We start from the raw sequence: 20,917 nt of genomic DNA on the forward strand, positions 1-20,917 counted from the left end.
AGCGGACGAAGCACTTCACCGATTACGATCTACACAAATGTATTACTCAACAACTCGTCCCTGCATTTCGGCCACCACGCTCAGAACGGAGATCATTTGTCAGTGGTAAGTTACCTCGGCTGCTCAAACGTCCCGAACGGGTACTCGCCCGTGCTTAGAGTGAACGTGGCACACAGCGGGTTCGCCACAGCCGTCTCGTTGTACACGTCGCAGTTAGTCTCGGACTTGATGGCCACGACTTAGACGCAGTCCTCCGCCACCTTCTTGAGGATGTGACCGATCTGCGGGTAGTATACTCCCCAGTCGTCCGACGTCAGCGTGAAGTTCACCACCTGGGTCTGGCCGGGCTCGAGGCTGATCTTGGAGAACTTCTTGAGCTGCTTCACCGCCGACAGGTTCAACGAGCGACACGACTGGATGAGGAATAGCATCACCGTCTCCTTGCCGGCCATGTTGCCAGAGTTGGTCACGTCAATCGTAGCGTCTTTCGTAGTACACAAAACTCAGAATTGATCTATCAAGTAACCAGGTGGCTGCAAGTTTCGAGGAGTTTGCCGACGCGGCCACACTCCTGATGGACGTCCTCGATCTGAACGAGCAGAATCGTCGAGAACACCGCGTTCCGAAGAGTCTGCTCTGCGTGAGGAACGATGTCGACCCCCTCCGTCGGAGACTACACCAACGGCTCAGACGAACCTCCGAGTACGTGAAGTCCGTGTAGCTCAGGCCGGCGCCGAAGTCCCACTGCATGGGGCAATCGTACGCCTTCTTGTCGGAGCCCTCGCACAAGGTCGTCACCGGGCGGTTGTATGGCATCTCGATCAGAGCTCGGAAAAAATAGTGCAATACAATAAATAATCAGTTTTTCCAATATAATTTTTATTACTGGACTACACTGACCTCAATACAATATAAAATTGACCCAATTATTGGCAATAAATTTGTAAAAAGTGCCCCAACTGGCAAATACCGAAAGTCTAGCCAATAAACCTCCAGTCTGTAGGCCAGGGTCACTTGAGTGCAGTATCATCGCTGGCGCAACACTGTGTGCGCCCTGGCTACCGGGCTATAGAGGCTGCGTATTGCTTCTTCGAGTGTGACCCCGCCCAGGTGTTGTGACAGAACCATGGGCTCCAGATTTTCGATGCTCCCTGGGGTGGAAGATGCCGATCTTCCCGTACGACCGCGATGTCCATGACGAATGGCGCCGTTTTCGTGAGATCCTTCTATGGCGCATCTACACAGCCATGCACCTCCAGAACGATAACTATTTCCACGTGTGCGTGCGATCAGCCCATACATTCCCCGTTTGAGCTGCTCATTTGACACCACTACCAGCACCTCTATCGCCGATCAACCGAGTTTAATCTTAATAGTGACGGGATCAGGACAGTTTTGCGCCTGGGGTTCCCTGAACCTGTTGATGGCGCCGTTCAACTCCCTGTTAGCACCATTAGATTGAGCCTACTCTCTTGAAAATTGCGATCTCAACTGCTATATCCCTCTGTAAAGTGATATAAGTTGTGCCATTTCTGTACCAATACGATATAAATTGCAGCAATTTTTATTATTGTTTAGCGTAAAATTGCAGTTTTTATTAGTGGCAGCCGGTGGATCCAATTCAATATCATACTGTATTGGCGGACCTCTGATCTCGATGTTGGCCGGCTGCTTCGGGTACGTGATAGGCATACGGCCGCTCGGGTTCACCTTGCCGTAGATGATCTCAGCTATGGCCTGACCGCCCAACCCGCAAGCCAGCAGTCTGTTCACCACAGCGTACACGTTCTCCGGGATCTCACCAAAGCAGACGTGGGCGCAAACAGAACCACGATCACCTCCGTGCCCGTCGACGCCAGCTCCTTGATGTATTCGACTTGGCCTGTCGGGAGCGCCAGGTCGTTGATGTCGCCGGGCTTCTCAGCGTACGTCTCCTCGCCGATCACGGCGATGGTGTACTCCGCCTTGCTGGCCATCTCCTTGGCCGTGGCCAGGTCCGCCTTGGAGTACGAGCCGTTAGGATACAGGCCGTTGAAGTAGCTGAAGCTGTTGTTGCCCACGATTTGCTCCATGCCCGTCTTCACCGCCACGCCGTGGGTCAGCAGGCCATCGTGGTCGTGGTAACCCTGCCAGGCAACCGCCCATCCGCCGCATTGGCGACCGATGTTATCGGCGGTGAAGCCCGTCAGGAACACGGACGCGTCTTCCGCTAGAGGCAGCGTGCTGTCGTAGTTCTGGAGCAGTACGATCGACTCGCGCGCAAGCTGCAGCGCAGACGCCACATCATCGCCGTTGCCGATTAGAGCCACGTTTTGCTCACCGGGCACGGGCGTGTCGTACAGACCCAGCTGCAGCTTCATCTTCACCACGCGGCGGGCCGACGCCTTAAGACGCTCGAGGTACTGCGGACTCTGCGCCAGCAACGCCATGGTGCCGTTGTAGAAGCTCGTGTCCGTCGCCACCATGCTCATATCAATCGAGGAGTGGGTCAGTGACAGTCGCGTGGCCTCCGTTTCGTTGCGGGCCGTGCGGTGGAAGTCCGTGAGCTGGTCGATTTCGGCGTAGTCCGTCACCATAATACCATCGAAGCCCACGTCGTCGCGTAGCAGCGCGTTCATGACCTTGGTGTTCTGCACGGTCGGGATCGCATTGATGGAGATGTAGTTCTCCATAGCGCTGAGCACGCCAGCGTCCACGGCGGCCTTGAACGGATGTAGGAAGTAGTACAACATGTCGTAGTTCGGGAACATTCGCAGGATGTTCAGGTTTCCTGGGAAGACGAAGGATTTTTGTAACCACTTCTATCTCCGCCCGATCAGAACTCAAGGGTCGTAACGGAGCTCCACACACAGCTAAGTAGGTCTACCATTCTCCAATTCTCCTCAGTTCGATAAATGTCACTGCTCCAAACCCCTCGCGACAACACCTCAACCCTGCTATTCGCCACTATGACAACGTCCTACGTCATTCCTGGTGCCCTTGCCTTCGTGGGACCTCCCCACGTATCGATCCTGGAAGGATTTACCTACCTGTCAGTCATCCAAGTCCAAGGTTCAAGCGCAATTGTCAAGAAGGCGGGCCCAGATGCGGGTGACAGTGAGCCGGAGTTCGAGGTCAAAGTATCAGTGCTTCGTCACCGCATTGTCGAACCCATGGAATCAGAGCTATGGCCAGGATCCTACGTCGGCCACCCTATCGCGTTCATCCAAACGACAGGCGTGTCTTGTGATAATGAGCTTATGGCCTGGTTACCGGCTACTCGATGGAGGGATCCCAGGCACAGCTCAACGTACACCAAGACGGACACACGCTGCACATTCGGCTCCTCAGTACACCGACAGTGATTGCAGCCGATCGACTCAACTACGCCTTCCAAACCGGTGCATATGTGAATTGTAGCGTTCTCAACGCATCAGAGCTACAGGACAAACAGAACCAAGTCATCATCGCGTGCGGCAAAAGTAGATCCGGCCTACCCGCCAGCGTGACCTCATCGATGCTAAACATCACCTTCGAACCCGACCAACGTGTGCCTTTGATTCGACCAGACACACTGGAGATCACGTATGTTCAACGCCAACTCATCGTCGATTGCGAATTCATGGGACGTGGGAATAGCCCGGGTGATGTTTTTAAGGATCCGCAATTTACAGATTCGTCGACTGTTAAGGCCACCAGGAGGAGCCACACTGGCAAGCGGCGAGCTACTAACGATATTGACTTATCCTTTAGTGATACAGATTGTGAAGAGAAAGACGAGCACACGTCGACGGAACAGGCCGATATCGACATGGCGCGTCTACACAACCGTCCACTACGCAAGCGCGCCCGGTACACAGACGACGACTTTCAAGACCTACCACCCTCCGACGACGTCGACGTTCCAGTATTGGAATCACGCCGCGACAACGCTGCGTTCCGGCCATCCCAAATTGAGCGCCAAGTCCACAACGTTGTCGTTAATCGGTCGCTTTTAGGTAAGAATGCTCAGGCCACCGTTGAATCAGCCCAACAGAGCCGCAACACTAAATTCCTCGGCATGCCTCCGATACTGCGCGGAGCTTGCGACATTAGTTTTGGCGTCCGAGGTCTCTCGATGATGCACGTTCGACGATATTTCGAGCAGCTCGAAAGGAGAAAGCGACCAATGCCGTCAACGTGGCCAACTTTGGGCACACAAATGCTCTACAGCCAGCAACACCGCCAGCTACCATCGCGGAGATCCTAGACGCCTTCAACACTTTGCTCCACTTCGCGAAGTTCTTTACAATTCGACTGTCTACAACTTCATCAAGGCTGGGGCGGACTTCGTGGAGACATATGCCGCCTTCACACGACCCGACGCCGCGACATGCAACATGCTCGTGTTGTGGATCAACCCCAAACTCGGAAAATTTCGGAGCGAAATTATCGCCACAAATCTGCAAACGGCAGCACTCATAAGCCAAGAGTTCTCGCGAAACGACGATCTCCTGATGGAGCTTTACCAGGCGCAACAGGACCGCCGGGTTGCCGCGCTGATAACAGCGATGCCAAACCGCCCTGCAGCAGCTGCTCGATCAAGTCAACGAGACACTCGTCCATCAAAACCGTCGTCTGTGCCTTGAGACCTCCTGGTCATGCTACCAAAGCAAGACAACAAAGTTATGTACATGCGATTCCTCTCAAAGAAAGGCTGTTCCGGACCATCACCTGGTAAGTGTTTCGACCCTCATAGAGCTCACTTTAAACCGATGGCCCTTCCTGCTGATGCAAAAACTTGGATTGATAAACATTTCCTCCGCCTGGCTCCAGAATTTCAGGATCTCTGCCAACTAGTTCCGATGACGTCGGAACAGCCACCCCGGAGCGAACACAAAGATTATACTCTCGCGGAAGCACCCACGCCACCACTCACAGTCACCCCCCCCCCCCCCCCCCAGCTCGGCATCACGTGATTTCGTCGTCGGACACCGTGCCATGCACAACTCCACGGAATACATATCATTCAATCAGCAAAAACTACATGCTCACAACAGATTTACTGCTGCTCAGCTCGCCGTGAGCAGACAGCTGACAGCGATCCGCAGAAAACAATATCGCTATCTAGCTTTGAGTCACATGATTCGCCTTCCTAACGAAGTACAGTCCCCCAGCACAACGCTTGACGGGAACCGAATTCGTGCGGACTCCAAGCTTGCTCGCGTCCTACAGTGGTCGCTTGCTGGATTCGTGCAGGCCGGGGCGAAACTGTAGATGACACCCGGCCTAACAACGAACTCTTCGAGCTCTCTGTACCCTCCGATCCACTCCTCCGCGAGTCGACTACACTATGGAACAACATTGTACGGGAAGGTGTCAAACCTCGGTGGTTGTCAAAGAAGCCGACTACGCAGATCAATGAACCCCCCCAACCACTCTTCAGTCAGTGATCATCTGTGCAGCGTACGACGGCATATCATTAACGGTCACGGTTGCGGCGGATTTACTGGACCAATGGAGTAACATATTTATCAGCCCAATTGGGGTGGTGAGCAAGCCCGGGACCACAATCGATGTCCGAGTGATAAATGACTACTCATATCCACGTGGGGCTGCTGTCAACGACTTCACAGACCGTTGCAATTTTCCCAGTATTTCGTACAATCCACCCCGTGATATAGCACGGCGTATCTGGGAACTACGAGTCCGCTTCCCTGGTCATCCAATACTTATGATGCTAGGAGATGTATCCGGGGCCTTCCGACACATACCGATGACCGCCGAACACGTCCACATGTTTGCATTCAGGTTTGACAGCTACGTGGTCATTGACTTATCGTGTGGGTTTGGCTGGTGTGGATCACCTGCATTCTATTCGGTAGCCGGCGCACTGATCAACAGGCTGTACATGAGCCAGCGCTCCCAGTCGCTTTACTCCTCACTTGACACCAGCCCATTCGCTGGTAATGTATGGTGCGACGACCACACCTGTGTCGAAATCGACACGGGGTCAAGATCCACGGAAGCAATCTAGCGTCGCGGAGAGCTATGGCGACCGTCCTAGGCCCCAAAGCGTTGAATGCAGAAAAAATTACGACGTCGGCGAAACAAACAAAAGCACTAGGCTTGTTATGGGACACAAGCAAGGGCACCATATCCAGCCCCCTCGAAAAATTATGCAAGGCCCAGGACCGTATCAACGAAGTATTGCAAGCTTCAACATGTACATTATCATCGCTCAACAAGCTGATCGGAAGTCTTCGCCACGTGGCGACCTGTTGTCCTCCAGCTCGAGCATTTTATCAAAATATCCAGACGCACACAACGATATTCCGTAGTCAGCATGAGCACAGAAGCGTGTCGGAGGACGTACGCGACGATCTGAGGTGGTTCCTCGCTGTTCTCTCAGCGACACACCGATTCAACTCCATACCAGTCGAGCAGCCCAGCCGGATCCAGGCACCGTCCCGCCACGTGTTCGTGGACGCGTCGGACACTGGACTCTGCGCACTCGAGCCCCAGCTACAACAATTCATCCGCGTTGAATTCAGTGACGCCGAGCGTGCCAGGTTTTTAACCTCACAAACGGACAACTCGATCAACGTGAGAGAGCTCATGAGCGCCGTCCTTGCGGTAGTTCACTGGGGGAGATCTTGGACCCCAACCGGACGAGATCGTATTCACGTCTGCATGCACATTGATAACAAAAGTGCGGTAGCGTGGTTGGCGAAACGATCCAGTCGCCATCCAACAGCACGGATGTATAACCGCTTAATCTCCCTGACGGAGTTCCAGTACGCATTAGAGTGCTCGGCGCAACACATCGCGGGGGAACTGAATACCATGGCGGACTCGGGCTCAAGGGCGTGGACCGCAGACCATCCTCTGTACATACTTGGACTAACTTATCGCAATCATGGACACAGGTCAAAATTCAGCCCCCATTCGACAATCTCTGGAACGCCTGGGAGAAATGCTTCGCGGGAGAGCTATTGCAGACACTACCGGTCGAAAGTATAGCACCAACTGACAGCAATGGTGTGAATTCTCGCAGAAACTCGGTTGGTCTCCATGGCTCTCTCAGCCCGGCCGACCAAGTAATAAGAAGTTAGAGTGCTTCGCAATATACTGCTGGAGGCACGGCTGGAACCGGACAAACCGCGGCAACACGTACGGCACCATCAAGTTGAAACGTGCAAGCGTTCAGTGGTACTACCGACGCTTCATGGGTATCGACCTATCCGCCTCACCGGAATTCACGCTTCTGATGCAAGGCATCAAACGATTATCACCTCCCGTCCACAAAGCTCAATCCATCACGACGGCGTACCTACGCCTACTTTACCGAAGAATCGACTTTCAGCAGCCGCGACAACGTCTTTTGTGGGGCACCCTCCTGATCGGCTTCTTCTTTTTACTTCGGAGGTCCGAGTGTCTGAAGATTGGTTCCACGCGGCACTTCTACTGTTTAAAGCAAGAGAACGTCTTTTTCTCCGACCAACGCGGCAGCCGAGCGTCACGGTCATCGGCGACGTCCGTCACGATTGGGCTAGAAGGATCGAAGTGCGATCAATTCGGCCGCGGATCCTGGCGCACAATGCATGTCTCCGGTGACTCAGTTATCTGCCCACTAGCAGCGCTAACACACATCCTGCGCGCCCAAGCGGAAATCGGAGACAGTGGAGAATACCTGTGCGGCGACACCAGCTCGGCCGACGTCGCAGCAGCACTCAAGGAAACAGCGGCAGGCGCCGGTGTTCCCACAGCCAATTATTCAACGCATTCCATCAGAATCGGAGGAGCCACTGCACTATTGGCAGGCGAAACCAGCCAGCTATCTGAAACGAAGCGGCTCCAGAAAAATTGCCCAAGTATCTGCTCAGTGGCCCGGCCAGCGACAGGCCCGTAAGACATGCGACGGAAGAGCACGAGAAAAGAGCGAAGGCACAAGCGAGACGGAAGGCTCAAGCAAGTCCAGACAGAGAGCCAAGGAAGATTGCTCAAGATCGTCCGGACTCCCGCCATAGTGAAGTCAAGTCAAACTCCAGACTCATTGGTCTCCGGACACCGGATGCAGGATTCCAGACACCAGGCTCCGGACGAAGATCTTCGATGGGCGACCGGTCGCGCCCTGTCCCAGCCTCATTTGTACCCAGAAAGACCTTCCAAGTTTCAAGTATACTCCGACCAAGATGTTAACGACCGACCAAGACGACCGACCAAGACGACCGACCATGATATGGTATGCACCGACCAGATTCCTGCCCTATCCATGACCTGCTCGACGCGCGACGTGATTACGCCACGCCCCGACTATAGTGAAACCAAGATAAAAGAGCTGATTCCAGAGAGAACAGTAGATACAGAAGCCTAAGAAAAGATAATCAAAGAATTCAATTTGCCAAGAAGGGCGCAAGTGCTTCCCCGTCCCCAGGGACGAGGTGTGCTGTCAATAAGCGAGAGGAACAAGCCTCGACCGGAGGGATTAACCCTGCCGGCGGCCCTAAGCTACAAGACCTGCGTTTGGACGCGTCGTGACCGCGAATACCGCCGTGGAACTCTCCCAAAGGCTCAGACCAAGTTAGGCGGTGATCGGGCGACGCGCGCTCCGAAGTGACCTGTCTTATTTCATATTCCAGTTGTTGGTCCTTCGTTCGGATGTCCCATTTCATATTAACTGCGTTTCTAGGAGGTTGTGTGTAGTCACCCCTGGATCCGATCGGTTGACTACTGTGTGATAGGATTGTATATTGTCTGACCGGAGGTTGTTCTCCTTTTGGAGTTGAACGTTTGGAAAGTCTTCCGCCTGGAGCTAATTATCTCCTTGCGTGAGTGAAGGGTGCTTTCGGACTCGACCGGTGGTCCGGACTCCAGTAGACCGGTGTACGCCCCCCCCCCCCCCCCCCCCGCGCTCAAGGGCCCCCCAAAGAATAAGTAGCGGCTGTATATTTGTATATTTGCATATTAACTATCTGATTTTGGAGGTTTGGCTGGAAGGATCTGCTCGTGATCTCAACCCCAGTCGTGGAGACCTACGTTCGAAGTAACGTAAGCACTTTACACCCAAGACCTTATCATTGTGAAGACAACTCACCAGGTGAAGTTCGTTCTATTGAAGATAACCGACACCTACAGGGATTTACAAGGTCACACGCCACCTCCGTTTGGAGCACCTAGTGCTACTTTCGGAGTCTGACCCCATTGGGAAATCCGGAAGGAGGAGTAATTCTCCGGACTGGCGGCCCCGTGGCATCGTGCTATACACATGGGCGGCAAAAGGCGCTCACCCGCCTCGCCACAGCTGGTGCGCGTGCCCGGGTTTGGTAGTCCGTGGAATTTCACCGAGTTGTTTTTATATTATATTGATTGAGATCTAGGGTGTTGACTGCTAATGAACTTCTAACCGTGATTGATATGGCTGGGAGTGGAAGCAGGAAGAAGGAACGGCGACGGGAGTCGGAGGAGTCTAAACCAAGCCGGCAGTCGCGCCGAGGCGCGAACTTAGGAGTCGAGCCGCATCGACCTCTGGAAGACGTCGAACGTGACGCCCGGAAGGCCAACGCGGCAAAACGCAAGGCAACCAAGGAAGCGAAGGAACCGTCGGTTCCAAGCGAGACGACTTCTGGACCCGCTGTTCCAGACGCGCACCAAGTGTCCCAAGGACGGCGACCAGGAGACGGCTCTGGAAGATGCAGACAATTCCATGTAGGCGGACTCGAGGCTGGGTCCGGACGACGAGGACAAGCCCGCTCCGGACATGTCCGCCAAGGCGGCTGCGGGAGGCGCCGATGTGGTTGAGCCCCCGGTGGGTGGTCGAGTTTCGGACTCCCCTCAACCGGAACATGAGGTCGAGGCTTCGGACGTCGACGACGAAGTCCAATACGTTGGGACGAAGAAGCCTTTGGAGGGTCCGGCTGACGACGTCGACGTTGTCGAAGTTGACTCCGAGCCGGACGACGAAGTGCAGCTCTTGAAGGTCGAACCGGCGGCCAAGAAGGAAGCCCACCTGTCTACGGTTCAGGAAGATCAAGTGCTCGAGGACACGGAAGTGTCTTCGCCGACGTCCTCCGCAACGGCTTCTGCCCAAACGCCGACTCAAGTCCGATCGACACCGGTGTCTCCATCGTAAGTTCAAGCGAAAGCGTATGTGGCTGACCAAATGCGACGATGGGAGAGGGACGTCTCCGAAAGAAGTGTTCCTCCGAACATCAAGTATGAATGACCTCAAGCTCATTTGGATTCAACGGCTTACATGTCTGCTATCCTGACTACCTCTGAGTACTTACGGAAGCGGACGTCGATAGCCGTGGAGGCGGACGCTTTGATCGCCGAGATGGAGCTGACACGTCGGACGTTTGGAGTCACCCGAGACTGGACGACTGCGACGATCTCGTCAGACTCTTCTCCCCACGCGAGTGTGTTGCGGTCCTTCAGACGCACCTTTTCGAGTCCGGCTTCAGTTTTCTGATCTTGTTTCCTGGCTGGTTCCGAACGCGAGCCAACAAGGCGCATCCCGACTTCGTCCGCCACGTCGTCGAAGACATGCTCCTGCTGCTGTCCGTCGAGATGGCCGAGCTGAAGCAGCTGATGACCAAGGCGTCCGAAGTCCAAGCGCAGATGGCTCGACCCGAACGACCGCGTCCAGACTCGGCTGCACCGGAGCTTGACGCGGAGATGACCTATCACGAAGTCGAGCTGCTGGGACGCGGCTACATCCGGATGCTCAAGGTCTCTGGACTTCAGACGCTGCGAAGTCCGAGAAGCCCCGCGGTGAGTGAGCCTGGACCCAAGCACGTCCAACGTGTGCCGGCGCTCGCACCTCCGTCGTCCATCCCGACGCCTGAGTCCCCGCAGTCTGTATCGTCGTCCGCTTTCCGAAGTCTGGAAGGCGTTCGACCTGCCTCGGTGAAGTCGGAGTCTCGAGCATCGTCAAGCCTCCTCGGGACGTCAGGTGGCTCGGACGAATCGCTTGCTAGCGCCACGTCCGGATCGCGAACCTCGAGGGACAGCTCGTCCGGAGCTTTGGGACTGAGCTGGGGTCGGGACGCTGGGTTACACATGCCGGCCGTTCCGATGGCGATGACTGCCCAGACGCTTGGTGGTGCGGCTCCGGTCGAATCCGCGATGGCCATGTACGTCACCCAGGAAGCTCTCCCTCCGAACCCGGTGCGCGTAGATCAGGACGATGTCGTTATGTCGTAGTCCGAACGATCGCACGCCCGGGGACGGATGTTGAAGGCATTCCGACGTCGCTCCAAGCGCCGAAGTCCGTCGCCATCCGAAAGTTCCAGCAGCGGCGATGATAGCCAACGCCGCAGGTCCAGTCGACCCTCACCGTCCGATCGTTCGTACCGCTCGGGACGATCACATGCTTCAGCCAGTTCTGGAAGCACGCAAGTCGCCTTGAACGCCATGTTCCAGGTGCAGGAGGCGGTCGCCCGGTTGGAGAAGCATCAGTACTCCAGCGCTCGAGAAGCTGAACACCAAGCTGGACTTGGAAGTCGCTCGCAGGTTCGGACCCCCGGCTCGGGACCTACCGGCGAAGGTGGAGTCCACCCGGAGTCCAGCCGACGACGTTTGGACACGCCGCGAGGCGGAGACCCGGGATGCCGCTCGACTGGATGCCGCGCATCTGGAACGCGAGCGTGCGGACGCACTCCTTGCACAGTACCGTGTCCAGACGGAAGTATGTCAGGTCGAAGAAGCGCAGCGCGTGGCGGCCATGATGGAGTCCTTGCAGCGGAAGCTAGAAGACATGCGCGCGGGGCGGGACCAGGAGCGAGAGGCCGCCGCCGCGCGTCAAGACCGAGAGCGCCCCCGACACCCCTGCACGTGCACACACCGACACGCGCCCTGAACGAACGGTGCAGGCGGAGGGCGTGCCGCAGCGCAAGGCGCAAGCTGGCTCGGCGAGGCGGGCGAAGTCTGCGAGTGACAAATCAACAGAGCGAGGGGAAAGGGACGCCTCGTCCCGTGGAGAGAAATCGAGGAAACCCCGAGCACCGTGGTGATCCGGATAGTTCCGATTCTGGCTCAAGCTCCAACGGGAGTTCTTCGGACTCCGACAGCTCCGATAGCTCGTCGTTTGAAGATGTCGCCCCGAACACACCGACTGTTGCAGGACCTGGAGGAACGCTATTCACATTCCGGTCGTATGTGAATGCGAACAGTCTGGAGGATTTCGATGAGAAGGCGTCGCTGGCGGTCCGGACAAGGTGGCTGGAGAGATTCCGCAGCATCGCGGCTCAGAGCGGATGGACGGACAAGGTCAAGATATACGAGATGAAGCTCAAATTGTCCGCCGCCGTCCGCAACTGGCGCGCGAACCTCCGCCGGAAGGTGAGGCGAGACTGGAAGAAGTTCCTGAAGGAGTTCCGTGAGATGTATTGCAAAGCAAAGACCTCAGACTCCGAACGCTACTACACGATGGTTCAGAGGAAGTCCGAAAGCCCGCTAGAGGTTTACTATCGCCTGAACAAGGTGGCAGATAATGCGGGTATCGACATCGACTCGTCATCCAAGCAGCGGGAACGTCATCTGAAGGTGTTCACGAAGAAACTTTTGGACTCACGCCTTCGAACGACGTTGCAAGGCCAACGCATCCGGAGACTACGTGACTTGGAGTACGTCCTAAAGCAGCACGAAGAGATGACCCAAGGAGATGACTACGATGCTCCTCTGGCCAAGCGGGACATCCGGGCGGACAATGTTCCGCACGGACGTTTCCAGTCGAAGCGTGCCGGCCGCGCGTATGTGGTTCAGGACGAAGATGTGTCGGCCGAAGGTGAAGATGATCGGGAAGTGCGGTTCCAAGATGCGGTGGAAGAAGTTCCTACCACTCCGTCGATGGCAAGCTCGGCTGTTGGAAGTGCGCCAACCGGAGGTGATTCCAGGCGAGACGAAGATCGCGTGCCAGATATTTCCAGCACTGTCTTCCGTATTATGGAGAACTCAGGTTGGAGACCTCCTTCGGGCGGAGATTTCCGAACACCACCTCGGTCTCCTCGTATCGACACTGCGAACCGCACCAAGTTCTGTGAGCGCTGCAATGACTTTGGACACTCTACGGAGAGCTGCTGGACCGACCTCAAGTGTGATCGCTGCGGCCGGAAAGTGCATCCCGCCCGCCTGTGCAGAGTTCGACCCTGTCTATTCTGCAAGAAGTTTCATCAAGACCAATGTGAAGAGTGGAAGAAGTTCCAAGCTGTGAAGACTCTCGCTCGTCAAGGTACACTGGACCTTCCGTCCGCTATCCGGAATCAACTACTGGATGGGGACGTCGATTCTGGGGAACAACAGTTAAACTAACAAGCCCGCTGGATGGGGATCCAGAACGCGTCGGGCTCAAGACTACCCCGGAATTGTGTGTCCTAGTGTATATTGGACCAGAGTTGAGGAGCAAGCACCAAGATAACCATCAATGCATGACTGTGATTTCAGAGGAAAACGACAAGTACCTATCCGATCAACAGCGTTTGGAGCGGTCTCGGTTGGAAGAAGGTCGTCTGGGGGATAATAATTCGGACGATCCTCCCGAATTCCGACTGGGGCCCGGACAAAGGTACGGGTGGTGGAAAGAGCACAACCCTGAGGACACCAAGAAAGTGGCGATGGTGCACGGTGCTGTGAACAATTATCGAACGGATATCCTCCTGGACTCCGGAGCATCTGTTAGCATGGTGAGTTTGGACCTTGCGCGTAGGCTCAAACTCCGACTTAAGTTTTGCAAACAGCTCCGGGTGTCTGGACTGGGTGGTGTCCCGACGATTATCACGGCTACTACCGAGGTGAAGATTACCTTGGGACCTCGCGTGGTCTACATTATGGAACTATGGGTCGCGAACATTGGCGAAGGTGTGGATGTGCTTCTCGGTATGAACTTCATGTACTCGGCTGGGGTTCGATTGTGCGCTCAGGAAGGGTTGGTCAAGCTGCCGGACGAAGAGACAGTACTGCTAGCTGGTCGGACGGCGGACCACATGGGACGTGGTCTGGACTTGGCCATCACTCCGAAAGGGAGTCTGTACTTGGCCCCGGGTGAGTCGGCCGTCGTCCGAATTGACTACGGTCAGAGCAATCCGCAACGCGAAGTCGTTTGGGCTGGTCGAGGTGACCGCTGGGTTACGCAGATTATCTATGCTGCGAAGTCCTGGCCAGTTGCCGTGAAGGTGGTCAACATTTCGGACAAGACAGTCTGGATCGACTCTCGAACGGCAGTGGCCCGGGTTGTGGAGTTTGGATTTTTCCCGACGGCTGGAAGGTTTGTCCGTCCAGGATTACGGAGGTATCGAGAATGGCAAGTGATGATTTATGAAAGTACCAACTCGAGGGAGCTCAGAGAGCGTGAGGAACGGCTCGCTCGAGCGCAGCAGAGTTTCGAACCGCCGTGTGTCTAGACTCCCGATTACCCGTGGCCCACGAAGTTACTCACTCGGTCACCAGCTGATTCGGCGAAGGTGCACATGGTGCGCCTGCAGCCTAAACCTGGCGTGAAGGCGGAAGGTCGTTGCCCGGATCAGACTCCTCGCCTTTCGGAAACCGAGAGATCCTGAGCGTCCGAAAGAGAATGCACGGTTCCTGAGGCTGCTCCAGGTGGGGTACCCGGACGAGGTGAGAATGTTGAGAATGCGAGCTCGGTCTCTGAAGTTGCGAAGGTCCAGCTGGTAACGATCGAAGATCCTGATAGGAACCCGGATGAGGACTCTGGTTCGGACTCGGACGAGTTTTATGACGCGATCAGTTTTGACGATAAGTGTCTGACCAATTGTGTTCCAGAGGTCCTTGAACAGAGTTCTGAACGATCGTCTATTCCGGTCCGAAGGCTCGAAGTGGAGTACGAACGGTGCATGCAGATGAGTGCGGAAGAGCTGAACTTTGAACCAGCCATGTACATACACGAAGGAAGTGAGTTACTGGCTCAGCTGCGCGACGAACCGGCCATGCTTCCGGAACTCCAAGAGCTGAGTCCAAGGTGTGATATCGAGAAGGCCGATGTTGGAGAATCTGGACGGACTACTTCGGCCGAAGAGGAGAAACTTCGAACGCACCTGAGGTATCACCACAAGATATTCTTGGGAGACGGGAATGCTGCCCCCGCGCCGGCTCGCGGCGTGTGGTGTGATCTAGATGTCGGTGATGCTAAACCAGTTGCTCAGCGTCCGAGGTCAATCGCCCCACACTTAGCGATCAAGGTCTACGAGTTGCTGAAGAAGCTTTTGGAGACAGGGTTGATAGAACATCCGAATCGCCGTGGGCTTCCCCGATCGTCATCGTCCTGAAGAAGAACGGCGTGGACATTCGGATGTGTATCGACTACCGAGTGGTGAGTGGATTCATCCAACTGTCCAATTACCCTCTACCATTGATCGACGATCTATTGATTGGCTTTGAGAATGCAATGTGGTTTATGAGTCTGGACATGGCAAGTGGATTCTGGGCCATCCGGATGACTGAGCGTGCGAAACCGATCTCGGCCTTCGTATGTCCGTTCGGACACTTCCAGTGGGTTTGGATGCCTTTTGGACTCAAGAATGCCTCTCTCGTCTACCAGGCAGCGATTAATAACTGCCTGTGGGGTTTTGTGAGACTGTCCCCGGAAGAAGAATCGGAGGTGGACCAAGATGTTCTGGACTTCCTGAGTTGGACCCGTCCAGGAGTGATTCTGAAGACCAAGTGTTGGCATTGACGGATACAGCGCCGGTGTTCCAGAGGAACATCCCTGCTCCAAACAGCATGGGTCCGGTCTTGGGACGGAGCTCGTACATTGATGACATCGCACATGGCGCGCCCACCTGGGACAAGCTCGGTGAGGATCTGAATGCTCTTCTATTCCGCTTGCGCTACTGGAATATTTCTGTGAGTCTCCCGAGAAGTGAGTTTGGAAAGCTGTCGATCCCTTACCTGTCACACGAAATTAGTGCAGAGGGGATTCGGGCAGTTCTGAAAATCTCTAAGGGAGTTCAGGACCTGCCATTCCCGAAGACTCTGAAAGGAGTGCAGTCCTTCCTTTGAAGTCTGAACTACCATCATAAGTTTATTGAAGACATTCCGGTAGTGGCTGCAGTCTTGTACGAGCTCTCGGACGACCAAGTGCAGTCCGGACGAGCTCTCACTAGGGCCAAGGCTGCGTTCGAGATTCTCAAGAAGAAGATCGTTTCGACCCCACTGCTCCGGCATTCGGACCGGACAAAGCCGTTCGTGGTCATCCCGCATGCCAACAGTTGTGCTGCTTGCGCGGTCCTCGGCCAGGAATATGATGGAAATATCCAACCGGTGCGGTTTACTGGACAAGTTCTGAACGACGCTGAGCTCCGATATCACATAGCTGAGAAGGAGGTGATTGCTGTGTTAAGAGTCCTTCAAGGCTTCCGGACGCTTCTCGAGGGTTGTCGCCTGGAAGTCTACACTCGGCAGTCAGTCTTCAAGTGGATACTCCAGTCGAAGTCTGCCGACGGACGCTGCGTTCCGTGGGGGGGGGGGGGGGTTATGCTCTCACACTGGGACATCACCGTCCGGAAGGTCTAGAAGGACGACGACGGTCTGGCTGCTATCATGGGAGCTGGGATCCCCCCACGTGAACATTTGGACGAAGTCGCAGAAGCACTGATACCTGCCAAGGGACGCGTCCGGAAGCCACCAGGTCTCAGTGTGGAGATGCTCGGCGATACCTATCAGGGCGTCGTCCTGAGTTTCGATGGTGCGGCCAAGACGTCGACTCGGCGAGGAAGCTGTGGATGTATTCTCTAGCAGCTCCCCGGCTGGGAGGTGCTCGAAGCCCGAGGTTTTCTTTTGGACGACGTAACAGTCAACGATGCGGAGTATCATGGATTCCTGAAAGGAGTCCAGATGGCGCTCGACCGTCAGGTCGAAGCCTTGGTGGTTGTGGGAGACTCTCGGATCGTGATTCAACAAGTCCAAGGTCTCATCAACTGCCACCAGCCGAACCTCCAGAAGCACTTGGCTGAGTGTGAAGTTCAGAAGGATAAGTTCCGGACGTTGCGACTGGTCTATGTTAAGCGCGCGTACAACCAAGCTGCCGGCTACCTGACGTCGAAGACGCTGGCACACGGAGGGTCCTGGACTGTTCAGGATCCCGAAGAGCGGACTCACCTGGAAAGAGTGTCGAAGGTCGCAGAAAAGCTGATGAAACCAAAGGTGGTCCATCTGGACGGAGACCCATCGCCGCGTCCGGAGACTTCGGTCCAGATGGAAGTTGACGCAGTGGCTGTAGACGAACAGTCCGCGCCGCCCTCTCATGCGGCAAGAGTCTTCGCCGCGTTGACAAGGTCGAAGGCCAGGGACGCCGTGCGTCCAGATCCGGGAGTTGAGGACATTGCTCCTCCTGGTGATGGTGAACCTCAGCGACCCATGGGTCCCCTCGAGTATCAGGCCGAACAGTGGAGACGTATCCGGACGCACCAGGATCAGGATGCCTACTTGTCCGAAATCAAGTCGTTCCTGAAAGGGGATATCGACAGATTCTGGCCGAGAAGGCTCCGCAATTGCCAAGGTGGCGGACTTGTTTGCATTAGATGCTCGGGATGCGTTATTCCGTCTGGCACGATCGACTCGAGACCGCCCTCGCGACTTTGTAGATGAGCCGAGACTGGTGGTTCCGGAATCTCTGCGACCTGACATGCTGCACTACGCACACAAGGACTTCCAAGGCATCACCCGGACGTACGAGACTCCGTTCGGAATTCTACTGGCCAGGGATGTACGCTGATGTTGAGCGCTGTGTCAAGGAGTGTGTCGACTGTGCAAGTGGCAAGGGACGACCGCCCAACGAAGGACCGTCGCCCGGAAATATTGAACCCAGACGTCCGTTCGAAGTTGTCTCGATGGATTTTGTCACTCACATGCCGGAGTCCGAACGTGGAAACACTTTTCTGCTGTTGTTCCAGGATGCGTTTTCCGAATTCGTGGTGTACAAGCCCATGCGGTCGACTACTGCTCAAGACGTCGCGGAGGTCTACGAAGAGTGTGTCTTCCGGAGGTTTGGAGCGAGCTCCATGGTCCGACATGTTCAGGACCCCCGCTTCATGAGTGAGGTGTTCACACGGTTCAGAGAACTTCTGGGAAGCAAGCAGCGAGCCACTCTCGCTTATCGTCCGCAAGCTAATGGTCAACAGGAGCGGTCCGTCCAGACCATCGTTCGGAGTGCACGAGCGTACATCGCTGAGGCGGACCAAAGTGACTGGGACGACCACGCGGAGATGCTCACGTTCGCCCTGAACACCTCGTTCGATGCCACGCGTCTGGACACACTCTTCTATCTGGTGCATGGTTGGGACGCTCAAGGGACGCTGTCTGTGATGTTGGGTCCGAAACCCTCTACCGTTACGGAGAGGACTGCCTATGAGTGGTGTCGGAAGCTTCAGCGTCAATATAGCTATGCGCAAGCATGTGCTGAGGATCTGCAGAAGAAGGCGAAACGCCAGCGTTCGGAGGTCCAGACGCTGAAGTGGAGAGAACTGTCCGCACGACTGAAGTCTGGGTTCGAGAGGGGAGATTTGGTCTGGCTGTACATTCCGAAAGTCCAGCCGGGTCTCAGCCGTAAACTTGCCCACATGTGGCATGGCCCCTTCCGGATTGAGGAGATGCACGACGACTTCCGAGTCAAGCTCAAGATTGATGACACTGGGTACCGGGTTAATACCTGGGTTCATGTCAGCCGACTTAAGCCGCGTGCCCTCTTCCCGAAGCGCCCAGTCGGAGAGGTCGAAGTGTCCGGAGACGATAACTTCGACGCGGCCTTACTTCCGGAGGACAGCTGGGAGCCAGACTCAGAGCGTGACGAGTATGAAGTGGAGAACATTCTGGACCTCAGGTGGTCCAAACGGACACGAACGTCTAGACGCACTCGAGAGTACCTCGTTAAGTGGAAAGGGTACGACGACCCCGAATGGTTGCCCGTGTCTCAGCTCAGTTGTTGGACATTGTTGTACTCGTTCAATCAAGGTGCACGTGCACGAGCCCGGTTCCAGACGATGCAGGCTGGGGACGATCATCCCAGAGCCTAGTACATGTCCAAACTGGATCGACTGTGTGGATGTGCCCCTCGACGGAATGTGTTCTGAATCGCGATGTGAGTTCGGATATGGTATTTCGGAGTTGCAAGTGGAGAATGAGTGGAGAGTTTTGGAAAGATGAAGTTTGGAGTTTGGAGTTTCAGGACTAAGATGCCAAAAAGATAGGAATGAGGAAAAAGGAGAAGATGTATTCAAGAGGAATTACGCAGAATGAGTGCGGATGTTACGCCTGCGACTTGGTCCGGAAATTAATCTTCGATCGAGTCACGCTGTCCGGCTGGAATCAGAGTACGGCGAACATCTTCCGGCAGATGGGCGATGCGCTCGTCGTCCGAAGAGCAGAGTCCCCATTCCGTACGAGCCGGCTCGCGAGCATCCAGAAGCTCCATCTGTTCCTTCAGAGTGTAGCGGACGTCGGTTCTAGGCTTGGTGTGGTCCCGACACATCAGGATCCAGTAGCAGACACGTTTGGGAAACTTCCAGATGCCCTGCTCGTTCCAGATGGAAGCCGGGGTGACCTTGTCAATGTGCTTCTCCTTGGTGGCAGCCCGCTTCCTGACGCTCTCATGGTTCTTGCCACGCCGGAGGCTGAGCTTCCGGACGAACTTGGAGTCGCAGTCCCGATCCAGCCCGATCCAATGGATCGCATGCCAAAACGCCTCCGAATTGGCTTCCATGAAATCGATCCAATCTTCGATTGCCTTGATCGCACTTGTGCTGAGACTGGAACGCTGGTGGAAGAACTCCGCCCGGAGCTCGCCGGATATCTTGACCCTGGGATGTGTAGCCAGAAATTCCTTGAGCTCGTCGGGTTGACAACGGTCTTTCAAGATGTCCAGATCGTGTCGATTTGGCTCGAAGTCCGGAAAACCCGGTGTCTGGAACGGTGCATGTGCGGTCGGACTACCAGGCTTCATACGGATGCCAAAATACATCCATGACACTTCGTTCGGACCAGGTGACTCAATCAGTCGCCGCTCTTTCGCCGTCAATTTGGCCGGACGCTTGGCCGCGAGTGCAGTCGGGCCTCCAGGGTTCCGGCGTTTCGATTTTCCAGACTTGGACTCTGCCTTAGTCCCGGACCTGGACTTCTTCCTGGCCGACGACTTGGACGTGGTTTCCGGCTTGAGCTTCTTGGGCGTGCCCGATTCAGCTGAAGATTGACTCAGACGTCGACGTTTGGAGGCTCGCTTAGCAATGCTAGGAGGGATGCCATCCGGAGAGCCGTCATCATCATCGTCTGCCTCACCGTGATCGGATACTTCGCCTGCGTCATCATCCCTGTTGCCCCCGTCATATTCGTCGTCGACACCGTTGTTTGGATCTTGCTGAGGGTCGTATTCTTCGTCCTTGTCTTTAGCCTCGTCCTCGTCTTCTTCGAACTCGGCTGCGTCTGGACTGAGACTTGAGAGCGAGCCATCCCATTCCGGAACATCGTCGTCGACCTTGCGCAGACTGTTCAGAGCAACCGAGGCGACTGACAGGTAACGATGCGGCACGTGCTTCGTCCACAGCGCAGTATCCAGACGGTGCCAGCGCATCATCGACTCGAGCATGGCCACTAGGTGATACAAGGGGAACCTCGGGTGGAGGCACTTGTCCTGATTGATCAAGTCCAGTGCATCCGGAAACTCCAGACTATCCTTCATCGGGAGCTGGAGATCTGGACGCAAGTCCTTCCAGACGACTGGATAATCCACCAAGTGCGCCCGGGCCTCCGCGCTCGACAAAGGCAGAGACGACTCCTCTGGACGGCACCGGGAGTTCGAGTCCGGAACCCAGTCCGTTGGGAACTCCTGTGCCAGGTCCGGGGCCACCTTGCTCGACTTGGACCTCGACTTGGGAAGAGACTCCTCTTGACCCGAACGCTTGCGTTTGGACCCGGACGTCTTGGACGGTGAACCCTGCGACAAGGCGATGACAGG

General features: G+C 55.6%; 1 protein-coding gene across 1 annotated transcript; it reads right to left on the reverse strand.

The window, feature by feature from the left end:
• Window positions 1-239: 239 nt before the first annotated feature.
• Window positions 240-2,750, reverse strand: IUM83_01998 (Lysosomal beta glucosidase; the record flags this gene model as incomplete). Its single annotated transcript, XM_067925893.1, has 3 exons — window positions 240-484; window positions 1,647-1,737; window positions 1,803-2,750. 3 exons carry the CDS (start codon window positions 2,748-2,750, stop codon window positions 240-242), a joined length of 1,284 nt encoding a protein of 427 aa, XP_067800592.1.
• Window positions 2,751-20,917: the final 18,167 nt, after the last annotated feature.

Source organism: Phytophthora cinnamomi (assembly GCF_018691715.1).
Source record: "Phytophthora cinnamomi strain GKB4 chromosome Unknown Contig0, whole genome shotgun sequence".
Taxonomy (NCBI): domain Eukaryota; phylum Oomycota; class Peronosporomycetes; order Peronosporales; family Peronosporaceae; genus Phytophthora; species Phytophthora cinnamomi.